At 55.3% G+C, this 17718-nt stretch overlaps 1 protein-coding gene across 4 annotated transcripts in view; it reads right to left on the reverse strand.

The window, feature by feature from the left end:
- LOC147104521 (solute carrier family 2, facilitated glucose transporter member 11-like) overlaps window positions 1–17335 on the reverse strand; it is a 164110-nt gene extending 146775 nt beyond the window's left edge. The window contains exon 1 of one of the 4 annotated variants that reach the window (XR_015072355.1): window positions 17199–17335. Coding sequence is in view for 3 of the 4 variants with exons in the window: in XM_085961885.1 (XP_085818011.1) it covers window positions 17199–17213 (15 nt within the window). In the remaining variant the exon portion in view is untranslated. The remainder of the gene's footprint in view (window positions 1–17198) is intronic. The other 3 variants (XM_085961885.1, XM_085961884.1, XM_085961886.1) reach the window with 3 other exon arrangements.
- Between the last annotated feature and the right edge of the window lie 383 nt (window positions 17336–17718).

Below are 17718 nucleotides of genomic sequence, written 5' to 3' on the forward strand. Positions count from 1 at the left end.
ACTGCCCCAAGAACAGTAACACCCCTACCACTGCCCTGAGAAGAGTAACACCCGTACCATTGGCCCGAGAACAGTAACACCCCTACCACTGCCCTGAAAACAGTAACACCCCTACCACTGCTCCAAGAACAGTAACACCCCTACCACTGCCCTGAGAACAGTAACACCCCAACCACTGCCCGAGAACAGTAACACCCCTACCACTGCCCTGAGAACAGTAACATCCCTACCACTGGCCCGAGAACAGTAACACCCCTACCACTGCCCGAGAACAGTAACACCCCTACCACTGCCCCGAGAACAGTAACACCCCTACCACTGCCCGGAGAACAGTAACACCCCTACCACTGCCCGAGAACAGTAACACCCCTACCACTGCCCTGAAACAGTAACACCCCTACCACTGCCCCGAGAACAGTAACACCCCTGCCACTGCCGGAGAACAGTAACACCCCTACCACTGCCCCGAGAACAGTAACACCCCTACCACTGCCCCGAGAACAATAGCAACCCTACCACTGCCCGAGAACAGAAAAAACCCTACCACTGCCCCGAGAACAGTAACACCCCTACCACTGCCCTGACAACAGTAACACCCCTACCACTGCCCCAGAACACTAACACCCCTACCACTGCCCCGAGGACAGTAGCACCCCTACAACCGCCCTGAGAACAGTAACACCCGTACCACTGCCCTGAGAACAGTAACACACCTACGACTGCCCGAGAACAGTAACACCCCTACCACTGCCCTGAGATCAGTAACACCCCTACCACTGCCCCAAGAACAGTAACACCACTACCACTGCCTGAGAACAGTAACACCCCTACCACTGCCCCGAGAACAGTAACACCCCTACCACTGCCCCGAGAACAATAGCACCCCTACCACTGCCCGAGAACAGAAAAAACCCTACCACTGCCCCGAGAACAGTAACACCCCTACCGCTGCCCTGAGAACAGTAACACCCCTACCACTGTCCCGAAACAGTAACACCCCTACCACTGCCCCGAGAACAGGAACACCCCTACCACTGCCCAGAGAACAGTAACAACCCTACCACTGCCCCGAGAACAGTAACACCCCTACCACTGCCCGAGAACAGAAAAAACCCTACCACTGCCCCAGAACAGTAACACCCCTACCACTGCCCCGAGAACAGTAACACCCCTACCAATGCCCCGAGAACAGTAACACCCCTACCACTGCCCGGAGAACAGTAACACCCCTACCACTGCCCAGAGAACAGTAACAACCCTACCACTGCCCCAAGAACAGACGCACCCCTACCACTGCCCCAAGAACAGTAACACCCCTACCACTGCCCCGAGAACAGTAACACCCCTACCACTGCCCCGAGAACAGTAACACCCCTACCACTACCCCGAGATCAGTAACACCCCTACCACTGCCCCGAGAACAGTAACACCCCTACCACAACCCAGAGAATAGTAACACCCCTACCACTGCCCTGAGAACAGTAACACCCCTACCACTGCCCCGAGAACAGTAACACCCCTAACAGTGCCCGGAGAACAGTAACACCCCTACCACTGCCCAGAGAACAGTAACAACCTACCACTGCCCCAAGAACAGTAACACCCCTACCACAACCCAGAGAATAGTAACACCCCTACCACTGCGCCGAGAACAGTAACACCCCTACCACTGCCCGAGAACAGTAACACCCGTACCACTGCCCCGAGAACAGTAACACCCCTACCGCTGCCCTGAGAACAGTAACACCCCTACCACTGTCCCGAAACAGTAACACCCCTACCACTGCCCCGAGAACAGGAACACCCCTACCACTGCCCAGAGAACAGTAACAACCCTACCACTGCCCCGAGAACAGTAACACCCCTACCACTGCCCGAGAACAGAAAAAACCCTACCACTGCCCCAGAACAGTAACACCCCTACCACTTCCCCGAGAACAGTAACACCCCTACCAATGCCCCGAGAACAGTAACACCCCTACCACTGCCCGGAGAACAGTAACACCCCTACCACTGCCCAGAGAACAGTAACAACCCTACCAGTGCCCCAAGAACAGACGCACCCCTACCACTGCCCCAAGAACAGTAACACCCCTACCACTGCCCCGAGAACAGTAACACCTCTACCACTGCCCCGAGAACAGTAACACCCCTACCACTACCCAGAGAATAGTAACACCCCTACCACTGCCCTGAGAACAGTAACACCCCTACCACTGCCCCAGAACAGTAACACCCCTACCACTGCCCCGAGAACAGTAACACCCCTAACAGTGCCCGGAGAACAGTAACACCCCTACCGCTGCCCAGAGAACAGTAACAACCTACCACTGCCCCAAGAACAGTAACACCCCTACCACAACCCAGAGAATAGTAACACCCCTACCACTGCGCCGAGAACAGTAACACCCCTTCCACTGCCCGAGAACAGTAACACCCGTACCACTGCCCCGAGAACAGTAACACCCCTGCCACTGCCCCGAAACAGTAACACCCCTACCACTGCCCCGAGGACAGTAACACCCCTGCCACTGCCCCGAAACAGCAACACCCCTACCACTGCCCCGAGAACAGTAACACCCCTGCCACTGCCGGAGAACAGTAACACCCCTACTACTGCCCCGAGAACAGTAACACCCCTACCACTGCCCCGAGAACAGCAACACCCCTACCACTGCCCCGAGAACAATAGCACCCCTACCACTGCCCGAGAACAGAAAAAACCCTACCACTGCCCAGAGAACAGTAACACCCCTACCACTGCCCTGAGAACAGTAACACCCCTACCACTGCCCGAGAACACTAACACCCCTACCACTGCCACGAGGACAGTAACACCCCTACCACTGCCCTGAGAACAGTAACACCCATACCACTGCCCGAGAACAGTAACAACCCTGCCACTGCCCCGAGGACAGTAACACCCCTACCACCGCCCTGAGAACAGTAACACCCGTACCACTGCCCTGAGAACAGTAACACCCCTACCACTGCCCGAGAACAGTAACACCCCTACCACTGCCCCGAGAACAGTAACACCCCTACCACTGCGCCGAGAACAGTAACACCCCTACCACCGCCCTGAGAACAGTAACACCCATACCACTGCCCGAGAACAGTAACACACCTACCACTGCCCCGAGAACAGTAACACCCCTACCACTGCGCCGAGAACAGTAACACCCCGACCACTGCCCGAGAACAGTAACACCCCTACCACTGCCTCGAGAACAGTAACACCCCTACCACTGCCCGAGGACAGTAACACCCCTACCACTGCCCCGAAACAGTAACACCCCTGCCACTGCCGGAGAACAGTAGCACCCCTACTACTGCCCCGAGAACAGTAACATCCCTACCACTGCCTGAGAACAGTAACACCCCTACCACTGCCCCGAGAACAGTAACACCCCTACCACTGCCCGACAACACTAACACCGCTACCACTGCCCCGAGGACAGTAACACCCCTACCACTGCCCTGAGAACAGTAACACCCCTACCACTGCCCCGAGAACAGTAACACCCCTACCACTGCCCGAGAACACTAACACCGCTCCCACTGCCCCGAGGACAGTAACACCCCTACCACTGCCCTGAGAACAGTAACACCCGTACCACTGCCCTGAGAACAGTAACACCCCTACCACTGCCCGAGAACAGTAACACCCCTACCACTGCCCCGAGAACAATAGCAGCCCTACCACTGCCCGAGAACAGAAAAAACTCTACCACTGCCTCGAGGACAGTAACACCCCTACCACCGCCCTGAGAACAGTAACACCCGTACCACTGCCCTGAGAACAGTAACACCCCTACCACTGCCCCTAGAACAGTAACACCCCTACCACTGCCCCGAGAACAGTAACACCCTACCACTGCCTGAGAACAGTAACATCCCTACCACTGCCCTGAGAACAGTAACACCCCTACCACTGTCCCGAGAACAGTAACACCCCACCACTGCCCCAAGAACAGTAACACCCCTACCATTGCCCTGAGAACAGTAACACCCCTCCCATTGGCCCGAGAACAGTAATCCCCCTACCACTGCCCCGAGAACAGTAACACCCCTACCACTGCTCCGAGAACAGTAACACCCCAACCACTGCCCGAGAACAGTAACACCCCTACCACTGGCCCGAGAACAGTAACACCCCTACCACTGCCCGAGAACAGTAACACCCCTACCACTGCCCCGAGAACAGTAACACCCCTACCACTGCCCGAGAACAGTAACACCCCTACCACTGCCTCGAGAACAGTAACACACCTACCACTGCCCGAGGACAGTAACACCCCTGCCACTGCCGGAGAACAGTAACACCCCTACTACTGCCCCGAGAACAGTAACACCCCTACCACTGCCTGAGAACAGTAACACCCCTACCACTGCCCTGACAACAGTAACACCCCTACCACTGCCCTGACAACAGTAACACCCCTGCCACTGCCCGAGAACACTAACACCCCTACCACTGCCCTGAGAGCATTAACACCCGTACCACTGCCCTGAGAAAAGTAACACACCTACGACTGCCCCGAGAACAGTAACACCCCTACCACTGTCCCGAAACAGTAACACCCCGACCACTGCCCCAAGAACAGTAACACCACTACCACTGCCTGAGAACAGTAACACCCCTACCACTGCCCCGAGAACAGAAAAAACCCTACCACTGCCCCGAGAACAGTAACACCCCTACCGCTGCCCTGAGAACAGTAACACCCCTACCACTGTCCCGAAACAGTAACACCCCTACCACTGCCCCGAGAGCAGTAACACCCCTACCACTGCCCAAGAACAGTAACACCCCTACCACTGCCCCAGAACAGTAACACCCCTCCCACTGCCCCGAGAACAGTAACACCCCTACCACTGCCCGAGAACAGAAAAAACCCTACCACTGCCCCGAGAACAGTAACACCCCTACCGCTGCCCTGAGAACAGTAACACCCCTACCACTGTCCCGAAACAGTAACACCCCTACCACTGCCCCGAGAGCAGTAACACCCCTACCACTGCCCAAGAACAGTAACACCCCTACCACTGCCCCAGAACAGTAACACCCCTCCCACTGCCCCGAGAACAGTAACACCCCTACCAATGCCCCGAGAACAGTAACACCCCTACCACTGCCCGGAGAACAGTAACACCCCTACCACTGCCCGAGAACAGTAACAACCCTACCACTGCCCCGAGAACAGTAACACCCCTACCAATGCCCCGAGAACAGTAACACCCCTACCAATGCCCGGAGAACAGTAACACCCCTACCACTGCCCGAGAACAGTAACACCCCTACCAATGCCCCGAGAACAGTAACACCCCTACCACTGCCCCGAGAACAGGAACACCCCTACCACTGCCCAGAGAACAGTAACAACCCTACCACTGCCCCGAGAACAGTAACACCCCTACCACTGCCCGAGAACAGAAAAAACCCTACCACTGCCCCAGAACAGTAACACCCCTACCACTTCCCCGAGAACAGTAACACCCCTACCAATGCCCCGAGAACAGTAACACCCCTACCACTGCCCGGAGAACAGTAACACCCCTACCACTGCCCAGAGAACAGTAACAACCCTACCAGTGCCCCAAGAACAGACGCACCCCTACCACTGCCCCAAGAACAGTAACACCCCTACCACTGCCCCGAGAACAGTAACACCTCTACCACTGCCCCGAGAACAGTAACACCCCTACCACTACCCAGAGAATAGTAACACCCCTACCACTGCCCTGAGAACAGTAACACCCCTACCACTGCCCCAGAACAGTAACACCCCTACCACTGCCCCGAGAACAGTAACACCCCTAACAGTGCCCGGAGAACAGTAACACCCCTACCGCTGCCCAGAGAACAGTAACAACCTACCACTGCCCCAAGAACAGTAACACCCCTACCACAACCCAGAGAATAGTAACACCCCTACCACTGCGCCGAGAACAGTAACACCCCTTCCACTGCCCGAGAACAGTAACACCCGTACCACTGCCCCGAGAACAGTAACACCCCTGCCACTGCCCCGAAACAGTAACACCCCTACCACTGCCCCGAGGACAGTAACACCCCTGCCACTGCCCCGAAACAGCAACACCCCTACCACTGCCCCGAGAACAGTAACACCCCTGCCACTGCCGGAGAACAGTAACACCCCTACTACTGCCCCGAGAACAGTAACACCCCTACCACTGCCCCGAGAACAGCAACACCCCTACCACTGCCCCGAGAACAATAGCACCCCTACCACTGCCCGAGAACAGAAAAAACCCTACCACTGCCCAGAGAACAGTAACACCCCTACCACTGCCCTGAGAACAGTAACACCCCTACCACTGCCCGAGAACACTAACACCCCTACCACTGCCACGAGGACAGTAACACCCCTACCACTGCCCTGAGAACAGTAACACCCATACCACTGCCCGAGAACAGTAACAACCCTGCCACTGCCCCGAGGACAGTAACACCCCTACCACCGCCCTGAGAACAGTAACACCCGTACCACTGCCCTGAGAACAGTAACACCCCTACCACTGCCCGAGAACAGTAACACCCCTACCACTGCCCCGAGAACAGTAACACCCCTACCACTGCGCCGAGAACAGTAACACCCCTACCACCGCCCTGAGAACAGTAACACCCATACCACTGCCCGAGAACAGTAACACACCTACCACTGCCCCGAGAACAGTAACACCCCTACCACTGCGCCGAGAACAGTAACACCCCGACCACTGCCCGAGAACAGTAACACCCCTACCACTGCCTCGAGAACAGTAACACCCCTACCACTGCCCGAGGACAGTAACACCCCTACCACTGCCCCGAAACAGTAACACCCCTGCCACTGCCGGAGAACAGTAGCACCCCTACTACTGCCCCGAGAACAGTAACATCCCTACCACTGCCTGAGAACAGTAACACCCCTACCACTGCCCCGAGAACAGTAACACCCCTACCACTGCCCGACAACACTAACACCGCTACCACTGCCCCGAGGACAGTAACACCCCTACCACTGCCCTGAGAACAGTAACACCCCTACCACTGCCCCGAGAACAGTAACACCCCTACCACTGCCCGAGAACACTAACACCGCTCCCACTGCCCCGAGGACAGTAACACCCCTACCACTGCCCTGAGAACAGTAACACCCGTACCACTGCCCTGAGAACAGTAACACCCCTACCACTGCCCGAGAACAGTAACACCCCTACCACTGCCCCGAGAACAATAGCAGCCCTACCACTGCCCGAGAACAGAAAAAACTCTACCACTGCCTCGAGGACAGTAACACCCCTACCACCGCCCTGAGAACAGTAACACCCGTACCACTGCCCTGAGAACAGTAACACCCCTACCACTGCCCCTAGAACAGTAACACCCCTACCACTGCCCCGAGAACAGTAACACCCTACCACTGCCTGAGAACAGTAACATCCCTACCACTGCCCTGAGAACAGTAACACCCCTACCACTGTCCCGAGAACAGTAACACCCCACCACTGCCCCAAGAACAGTAACACCCCTACCATTGCCCTGAGAACAGTAACACCCCTCCCATTGGCCCGAGAACAGTAATCCCCCTACCACTGCCCCGAGAACAGTAACACCCCTACCACTGCTCCGAGAACAGTAACACCCCAACCACTGCCCGAGAACAGTAACACCCCTACCACTGGCCCGAGAACAGTAACACCCCTACCACTGCCCGAGAACAGTAACACCCCTACCACTGCCCCGAGAACAGTAACACCCCTACCACTGCCCGAGAACAGTAACACCCCTACCACTGCCTCGAGAACAGTAACACACCTACCACTGCCCGAGGACAGTAACACCCCTGCCACTGCCGGAGAACAGTAACACCCCTACTACTGCCCCGAGAACAGTAACACCCCTACCACTGCCTGAGAACAGTAACACCCCTACCACTGCCCTGACAACAGTAACACCCCTACCACTGCCCTGACAACAGTAACACCCCTGCCACTGCCCGAGAACACTAACACCCCTACCACTGCCCTGAGAGCATTAACACCCGTACCACTGCCCTGAGAAAAGTAACACACCTACGACTGCCCCGAGAACAGTAACACCCCTACCACTGTCCCGAAACAGTAACACCCCGACCACTGCCCCAAGAACAGTAACACCACTACCACTGCCTGAGAACAGTAACACCCCTACCACTGCCCCGAGAACAGAAAAAACCCTACCACTGCCCCGAGAACAGTAACACCCCTACCGCTGCCCTGAGAACAGTAACACCCCTACCACTGTCCCGAAACAGTAACACCCCTACCACTGCCCCGAGAGCAGTAACACCCCTACCACTGCCCAAGAACAGTAACACCCCTACCACTGCCCCAGAACAGTAACACCCCTCCCACTGCCCCGAGAACAGTAACACCCCTACCACTGCCCGAGAACAGAAAAAACCCTACCACTGCCCCGAGAACAGTAACACCCCTACCGCTGCCCTGAGAACAGTAACACCCCTACCACTGTCCCGAAACAGTAACACCCCTACCACTGCCCCGAGAGCAGTAACACCCCTACCACTGCCCAAGAACAGTAACACCCCTACCACTGCCCCACAACAGTAACACCCCTCCCACTGCCCCGAGAACAGTAACACCCCTACCAATGCCCCGAGAACAGTAACACCCCTACCACTGCCCGGAGAACAGTAACACCCCTACCACTGCCCGAGAACAGTAACAACCCTACCACTGCCCCGAGAACAGTAACACCCCTACCAATGCCCCGAGAACAGTAACACCCCTACCAATGCCCGGAGAACAGTAACACCCCTACCACTGCCCGAGAACAGTAACACCCCTACCAATGCCCCGAGAACAGTAACACCCCTACCACTGCCCGCAGAACAGTAACACCCCTACCACTGCCCGAGAACAGTAACACCCCTACCACTGCCCCGAGAGCAGTAACACCCCTACCACTGCCCCAGAACAGTAACACCCCTCCCACTGCCCCGAGAACAGTAACACCCCTCCAATGCCCCGAGAACAGTAACACCCCTACCACTGCCCCGAGAAGAGTAACACCCTACCACTGCCCGAGAACAGTAACACCCCTAACACTGCCCTGAGAACAGTAACACCCCTACCACTGTCCTGAGAACAGTAACACCCCACCACTGCCCCGAAACAGTAACACCCCTACCACTGCCCCAAGAACAGTAACTCACCTACCACTGCCCTGATAGCAGTCACACCCCTACCATTGGCCCGAGAACAGAAATACCCCTACCACTGCCTCGAGAACAGTAACACCCCTACCACTGCTCCGAGAACAGTAACACCCCAACCACTGCCCTGAGAACAGTAACACCCCTACCACTGGCCCGAGAACAGTAACACCCCTACCACTGCCCGAGAACAGTAACACCCCTACCACTGCCCCGAGAACAGTAACACCCCTACCACTGTGCCGACAACAGTAACACCCCTACCACTGCCTCGAGAACAGTAACACCCCTTCCACTGCCCGAGGACAGTAACACCCCTACCACTGCCCCGAAACAGTAACGCCCCTACCACTGCCCCGAGAACAGTAACACCCCTGCCACTGCCGGAGAACAGTAACACCCCTACTACTGCCCCGAGAACAGTAACACTCCTACCACTGCCTGAGAACAGTAACACCCCTACCACTGCCCCGAGAACAGTAACACCCCTACCACTGCCCTGAGAACAGTAACACCCCTACCACTGCCCGAGAACACTAACACCGCTACCACTGCCCAGAGGACAGTAACACCCCTACCACTGCCCGAGAACACTAACACCGCTACCACTGCCCAGAGGACAGTAACACCCCTACCACTGCCCTGAGAACAGTAACACCCGTACCACTGCCCTGAGAACAGTAACACCCCTACCACTGCCCGAGAACAGTAACACCCCTACCACTGCCCCGAGAACAGTAACACCCCTACCACTGCCCGAGAACACTAACACCGCTACCACTGCCCAGAGGACAGTAACACCCCTACCACTGCCCTGAGAACAGTAACACCCGTACCACTGCCCTGAGAACAGTAACACCCCTACCACTGCCCGAGAACAGTAACACCCCTACCACTGCCCCGAGAACAATAGCACCCCACCACTGCCCGAGAACAGAAAAAACTCTACCACCGCCCTGAGAACAGTAACACGCGTACCACTGCCCTGAGAACAGTAACACCCCTACCACTGCCCCGAGAACAGTAACACCCCTACCACTGCCCTGAGAACAGTAACACCCCTACCATTGGCCCGAGAACAGTAACACACCAACCACTGCCCTGAGAACAGTAACATCCCTACCACTGCCCTGAGAACAGTAACACCCCTACCACTGCCCCGAGAACAGTAACACCCCTACCACTGCCCTGAGAACAGTAACACCCCTACCACTGGCCCGAGAACAGTAACACCCCTACCACTGCCCCGAGAACAGTAACACCCCTACCACTGCTCCGAGAACAGTAACACCCCTACCACTGCCCTGAGAACAGCAACACCCCAACCACTGCCCGAGAACAGTAACACCCCTCCCACTGCCCTGAGAACAGTAACACCCCTACCACTGGCCCGAGAACAGTAACACCCCTACCACTGCCCGAGAACAGTAACACCCCTACCACTGCCCCGAGAACAGTAACACCCCTACCACTGCCCGAGAACAGTAACACCCCTACCACTGCCCTGAAACAGTAACACCCCTACCACTGGCCCGAGAACAGGAACACCCCTACGACTGCCCGAGAACAGTAACACCCCTACCACTGCCCCGAGAACAATAGCACCCCTACCACTGCCCGAGAACAGAAAAAACCCTACCACTGCCCCGAGAACAATAACACCCCTACCACTGCCCTGACAACAGTAACACCCCTACCACTGCCCCGAGAACAGTAACACCCCACCACTGCCCGAGAACACTAACACCCCTACCACTGCCCCGAGGACAGTAGCACCCCTACCACCGCCCTGAGAACAGTAACACCCGTACCACTGCCCTGAGAACAGTAACACACCTACAACTGCCCGAGAACAGTAACACCCCTACCACTGCCCTGAGAACAGTAACACCCCTACCACTGTCCCGAAACAGTAACACCCCTACCACTGCCCCAAGAACAGTAACACCACTACCACTGCCTGAGAACAGTAACACCCCTACAACTGCCCCGAGAACAATAGCACCCCTACCACTGCCCGAGAACAGAAAAAACCCTACCACTGCCCCGAGAACAGTAACACCCCTACCACTGTCCCGAAACAGTAACACCCCTACCACTGCCCCGAGAACAGGAACACCCCTACCACTGCCCAAGAACAGTAACACCCCTACCACTGCCCCAGAACAGTAACACCCCTACCATTGCCCCGAGAACAGTAACACCCCTACCACTGCCCCGAGAACAGTAACACCCCTACCACTGCCCGGAGAACAGTAACACCCCTACCACTGCCCAGAGAACAGTAACACCCCTACCACTGCCCCGAGAACAGTAACACCCTACCACTGCCCCGAGAACAGTAACACCCCTACCAATGCCCCGAGAACAGTAACACCCCTACCACTGCCCGGAGAACAGTAACACCCCTACCACTGCCCAGAGAACAGTAACAACCCTACCACTGCCCCAAGAACAGACGCACCCCTACCACTGCCCTGAGAACAGTAACACCCCTACCACTGTCCCGAAACAATAACACCCCTACCACTGCCCCGAGAACAGTAACACCCCTACCACTGCCCCAGAACAGTAACACCTCTACCACTGCCCCGAGAACAGTAACACCCCTACCAATGCCCCGAGAACAGTAACACCCCTACCACTGCCCGGAGAACAGTAACACCCCTACCACTGCCCAGAGAACAGTAACAACCCTACCACTGCCCCAAGAACAGACGCACCCCTACCACTGCCCCAAGAACAGTAACACCCCTACCACTGCCCCGAGAACAGTAACACCCCTACCACTACCCCGAGATCAGTAACACCCCTACCACTGCCCCGAGAACAGTAACACCCCCACCACTGCCCGAGAGCAGTAACACCCCTACCACAACCCAGAGAATAGTAACACCCCTACCACTGCCCTGAGAACAGTAACACCCCTACCACTGCCTTGAGAACAGTAACATCCCTACCACTGCCCCAGAACAGTAACACCCCTACCACTGCCCCGAGAACAGTAACACCCGTACCACTGCCTCGAGAACAGTAACACCCGTACCACTGCCTCGAGAACAGTAACACCCGTACCACTGCCCCGAGAACAGTAACACCCCTACCACTGCCCGAGAACAGTAACACCCCTACCACTGCCTCGAGAACAGTAACACTCGTACCACTGCCCCGAGAACAGTAACACCCCTACCACTGCCCGAGAACAGTAACACCCCTACCACTGCCTCGAGAACAGTAACACCCGTACCACTGCCCCGAGAACAGTAACACCCCTGCCACTGCCCCGAAACAGTAACACCCCTACCACTGCCCCGAGGACAGTAACACCCCTGCCACTGCCCCGAAACAGTAACACCCCTACCACTGCCCCGAGAACAGCAACACCCCTACCACTGCCTGAGAACAGTAACACCCCTACCACTGCCCCGAGAACAGTAACACCCCTACCACTGCCCCGAGAACAGTAACACCCCTACCACTGCCTGAGAACAGTAACACCCCTACCACTGCCCCGAGAACAGTAACACCCCTACCACTGCCTGAGAACAGTAACACCCCTACCACTGCCCCGAGAACAGAAATAACCCTACCACTGCCCTGAGAACAGTAACACCCCTCCCACTGCCCCGAGAACAGTAACACCCCTACCACTGCCCGAGAACACTAACACCCCTACCACTGCCACGAGGACAGTAACACCCCTACCACTGCCCTGAGAACAGTAACACCCCTCCCACTGCCCCGAGAACAGTAACACCCCTACCACCGCCCTGAGAACAGTAACACCCGTACCACTGCCCTGAGAACAGTAACACCCATACAACTGCCCGAGAACAGTAACACCCCTACCACTGCCTCGAGGACAGTAACACCCCTACCACCGCCCTGAGAACAGTAACACCCTTACCACTGCCCTGAGAACAGTAACACCCATACCACTGCCCGAGAACAGTAACACCCCTACCACTGCCCCGAGAACAGTAACACCCCTACCAGTGCCCCGAGAACAGTAACACCCCTACCACTGCCTCGAGAACAGTAACACCCCTACCACTGCCTCGAGAACAGTAACACCCCTACCACTGCCCGAGGACAGTAACACCCCTACCACTGCCCCGAAACAGTAACACCCCTACCACTGCCCGAGAACAGTAACACCCCTACCACTGCCCGAGGACAGTAACACCCCTACCACTGCCCGAGGACAGTAACACCCCTACAACTGCGCCGAGAACAGTAACACCCCTACCACTGCCCGAGAACAGTAACACCCCTACCACTGCCTCGAGAACAGTAACACCCCTACCACTGCCCGAGGACAGTAACACCCCTACCACTGCCCCGAAACAGTAACACCCCTACCACTGCCCCGAGAACAGTAACACCCCTACTACTGCCCCGAGAACAGTAACACCCCTACCACTGCCCCGAGAACAGTAACACCCCTACCACTGCCCGAGAACACTAACACCCCTACCACTGCCCCGAGGACAGTAGCACCCCTACGACTGCCCCGAGAACAGTAACAGCCCTACCACTGCCCTGAGAACAGTAACACCCCTACCATTGGCCCGAGAACAGTAACACCCCTACCACTGCCCCGAGAACAGTAACACCCCTACCACTGCTCCGAGAACAGTAACACCCCAACCACTGCCCGAGAACAGTAACACCCCTACCACTGCCCTGAGAACAGTAACACCCCTACCACTGCCCCGAGAACAGTAACACCCCTACCACTGCCCGAGAACTGTAACACCCCTACCACTGCCGCGAGAACAGTAACACACCTACCACTGCCCGAGGACAGTAACACCCCTACCACTGCCCCGAGAACAGTAACACCCCTGCCACTGCCGGAGAACAGTAACACCCCTACTACTGCCCCGAGAACAGTAACACCCCTACCACTGCCTGAGAACAGTAACACCCCTACCACTGCCCCGAGAACAGTAACACCCCTACCACTACCCTGACAACAGTAACACCCCTACCACTGCCCCGAGAACAGTAACACCCCTACCACTGCCCGAGAACACTAACACCCCTACCACTGCCCCGAGGACAGTAGCACCCCTACGACTGCCCCGAGAACAGTAACAGCCCTACCACTGCCCTGAGAACAGTAACACCCCTACCACTGTCCCGAAACAGTAACACCCCTACCACTGCCCCAAGAACAGTAACACCACTACCACTGCCTGAGAACAGTAACACACCTACCACTGCCCGAGAACAGAAAAAACCCTACCACTGCCCCGAGAACAGTAACACCCCTACCACTGCCCCGAGAACAGTAACATCCCTACCACTGCCCCGAGAACAGTAACATCCCTACCACTGCCCCGAGAACAGTAACATCCCTACCACTGCCCCGAGAACAGTAACACCCCTACCACTACCCCGAGATCAGTAACACCCCTACCACAACCCAGAGAATAGTAACACCACTACCACTGCCCGAGAACAGTAACACCCCTACCACTGCCCGAGAACAGTTACACCCCTACCACTGCCCCGAGAACAGTTACACCCCTACCACTGCCCCGAGAACAGTTACACCCCTACCACTGACCCAAGAACAGAAACACCCCTACCACTGCCCCGAGAACAGTAACACCCCTACCACTGCCCCAAGAACAGTAACACCCCTACCACTGCCCCGAGAACAGTTACACCCCTACCACTGACCCAAGACAGTAATACCCCTACCACTGCCCCAAGAACAGTAACAGCCCTACCACTGCCCCAAGAACAGTAACACCCCTACCACTGCCCCGAGAACAGTAACACCCCTGCCACTGCCCCGAGAACAGTAATACCCCTACCACTGCCCCGAGAACAGTAACACCCCTGCCACTGCCCCGAGAACAGTAACACCCCTACCACTGCCCCGAGAACAGTAACACCCCTGCCACTGCCCCGAGAACAGTAATACCCCTACCACTGCCCCAAGAACAGTAACACCCCTACCACTGCCCCGAGAACAGTAACACCCCTACCACTGCCCCGAGAACAGTTACACCCCTACCACTGCCCCGAGAACAGTAACACCCCTACCACTGCCCCGAGAACAGTTACACCCCTACCACTTCCCCGAGAACAGTAACACCCCTACCACTGCCCCGAGAACAGTTACAACCCTACCACTGCCCCGAGAACAGTAACACCCCTACCACTGCCCTGAGAACAGTAACACCACTACCACTGCCCCGAGAACAGTTACACCCCTACCACTGCCCCGAGAACAGTTACACCCCTACCACTGCCGCAGAACAGTAACACCCCTACCACTGCCCCGAGAACAGTAACACCCCTACCACTGCCCCGAGAACAGTAACACCCCTACCACTGCCCTGAGACCAACAGTAACACCCGAGTGAGACCAGGGAATTCAATAGTTGTACTGTTGCAAAAATATTACGATAGAAATTATGGCTGGTAATTTCCTCGCTGTCGTAACTTCCCCGGAGTTGTGGCGGAACCCCCTTCACACGCGTAAACAGGGTTTCAGCCGCACTTGAGCCAAAGTTAAGGCAGCGGAAGCGGGAGAAGCTCCGAGGATATTCGCTTCCTATGTTTCCTGTTCCAGAATGAACGTTGAACGTGCTCCTGCAAACTGCCTCACTGCACGATTTTAAGGCAGGCGTTACCTTGTTTATTGTAAAACAGCATGGCGAGGAATTTGACACATCTACTTTAAGCATTCCTGTGACACCCGAGTGATCGTTTCTACTTTGTAGAGTAGATCTCTAATACATCAGTCTGTGTGATTAGAAAGTCCTCATTCTACATAGAAACATAGAAGATAGGAGCAGGAGTAGGCCATTTGGCCCCTCGAGCCTGCTCCGCCATTCAATGAGATCATGGCTGATCATCCAAACTCAGTTCCCTGTCCCTGCCTTCTCCCCATATCCCTTGATCCCTTTAGCCTTCAGAAATATATCTAACTCCTTCTTGAATATATTTAATGAATTGGCCTCAACTGCCTTCTGTGGTAGAGAATTCCACAGGTTCACCACTCTCTGGGTGAAGAAATTCCTCCTCATCTCTATCCTAAATGGCTTACCCCTTATCCTTAGACTGTGACCCCTGGTTCTGGACTCCCCGGCCATCGGGAAGATCCTTCCTGCATTTAGTCTGTCTAGTCCTGTTAGAATTTTATAAGTTTCAATGAGATCCCCTCTCATTCTTCTAAACTCCAGTGAGTACAAGCCCAATCGACCCAATCTCTCCTCATATGTCATTCCTGCCATCTGGTGAATCTTCGCTGCACTCCCTCCATGGCAAGAACATCCTTCCTCAGATAAGGAGACCAAAACTGCACACAATACTCAAGATGTGGTCTCACCAAGGCCCTGTACAACTGCAGCAAGACATCCTTGTTCCTGTACTCGAACCCTCTCACTACGAAGGCCAACATACCATTTGCCTTCTTAACCGCCTGCTGCACCTGCATGCTTACCTTCAGCGACTGGTGCACAAGGACACCCAGGTCTCGTTGCACTTCCCCTTCTCCCAATCTATTGCCATTCAGATAATAATCTGCCTTCCTGTTTTTGCCCCCAAAGTGGATAACCTTGCATTTCTCCACATTATACTGCATCTGCCATGCATCTGCCCAATAACCCAACCTGTCCAAATCATACTGGAGTTTCTCAGCATCCTTCACTTTATAATTACAACCAATCAGTAAAGAAATCAAACTTCACCAACACACCAAATTTAGCCGTTCCCTTGCAATCAGTAAAGATATCAAACCTTGCTGAAACGGATCCCCAGAAACAGGAACTGCTCTTCAGATTCCCCACTAGTTTGCAGTAATGACGTATAATTAGCTTTTCCGCCTTAGCTTTGAAAATGTTGAGACTGTCCAATGGCTGTGAGCTGTATAAGAGCTGAGCTTTCCCCTGTACTGCGCGCACAGCATGTTAAATATAATCACATTGCAGTCACATCGTAATTAGATCGTACCAGCTCCTTCAGCATGCTGTGTTCTGCTTCCGAAGCTCAGTCGCCTGGCACTGTGTGTGACAGCAAAGCTCTGAAAAGCTCGGCCTTTAATATTTAAACTGGTTTGAAGGTCCCGAGTGCCTTGCAGTGCAGTCCGGCCTAAGTCTAATATGTTACCTATATAAAGGCAAGAGACGTAATATATTATCTTTACGCTCTGCTGCCATCATTAAAGACTGGATAGCTGTTTCTTCAGATGTACAGAGTCAGAGATTAGAAAGGAGACCAAAGTTTACACGAACGAAGCTCTCCAGCTGACCATTCTCATTAACCAATGTGCTACTGGTTGACAAGCTACAACGAACATAGAAACATAGAAGATAGGAGCAGGAGTAGGCCATTCGGCCCCTCGAGCCTGCTCCGCCATTCAATGAGATCACGGCTGATCATCCAAATTCAGTACCCTGTCCCTGCCTTCTCCCCATGTCCCGTGATCCCTTTAGCCTTAAGAAATATACCTAACTCCTTCTTGAATATATTT

The sequence above is a fragment of the Somniosus microcephalus genome, chromosome 19 (assembly GCF_052327205.1).
Source record: "Somniosus microcephalus isolate GS21.2 chromosome 19, FLI_Smic_1.0, whole genome shotgun sequence".
NCBI lineage: Eukaryota > Metazoa > Chordata > Chondrichthyes > Squaliformes > Somniosidae > Somniosus > Somniosus microcephalus.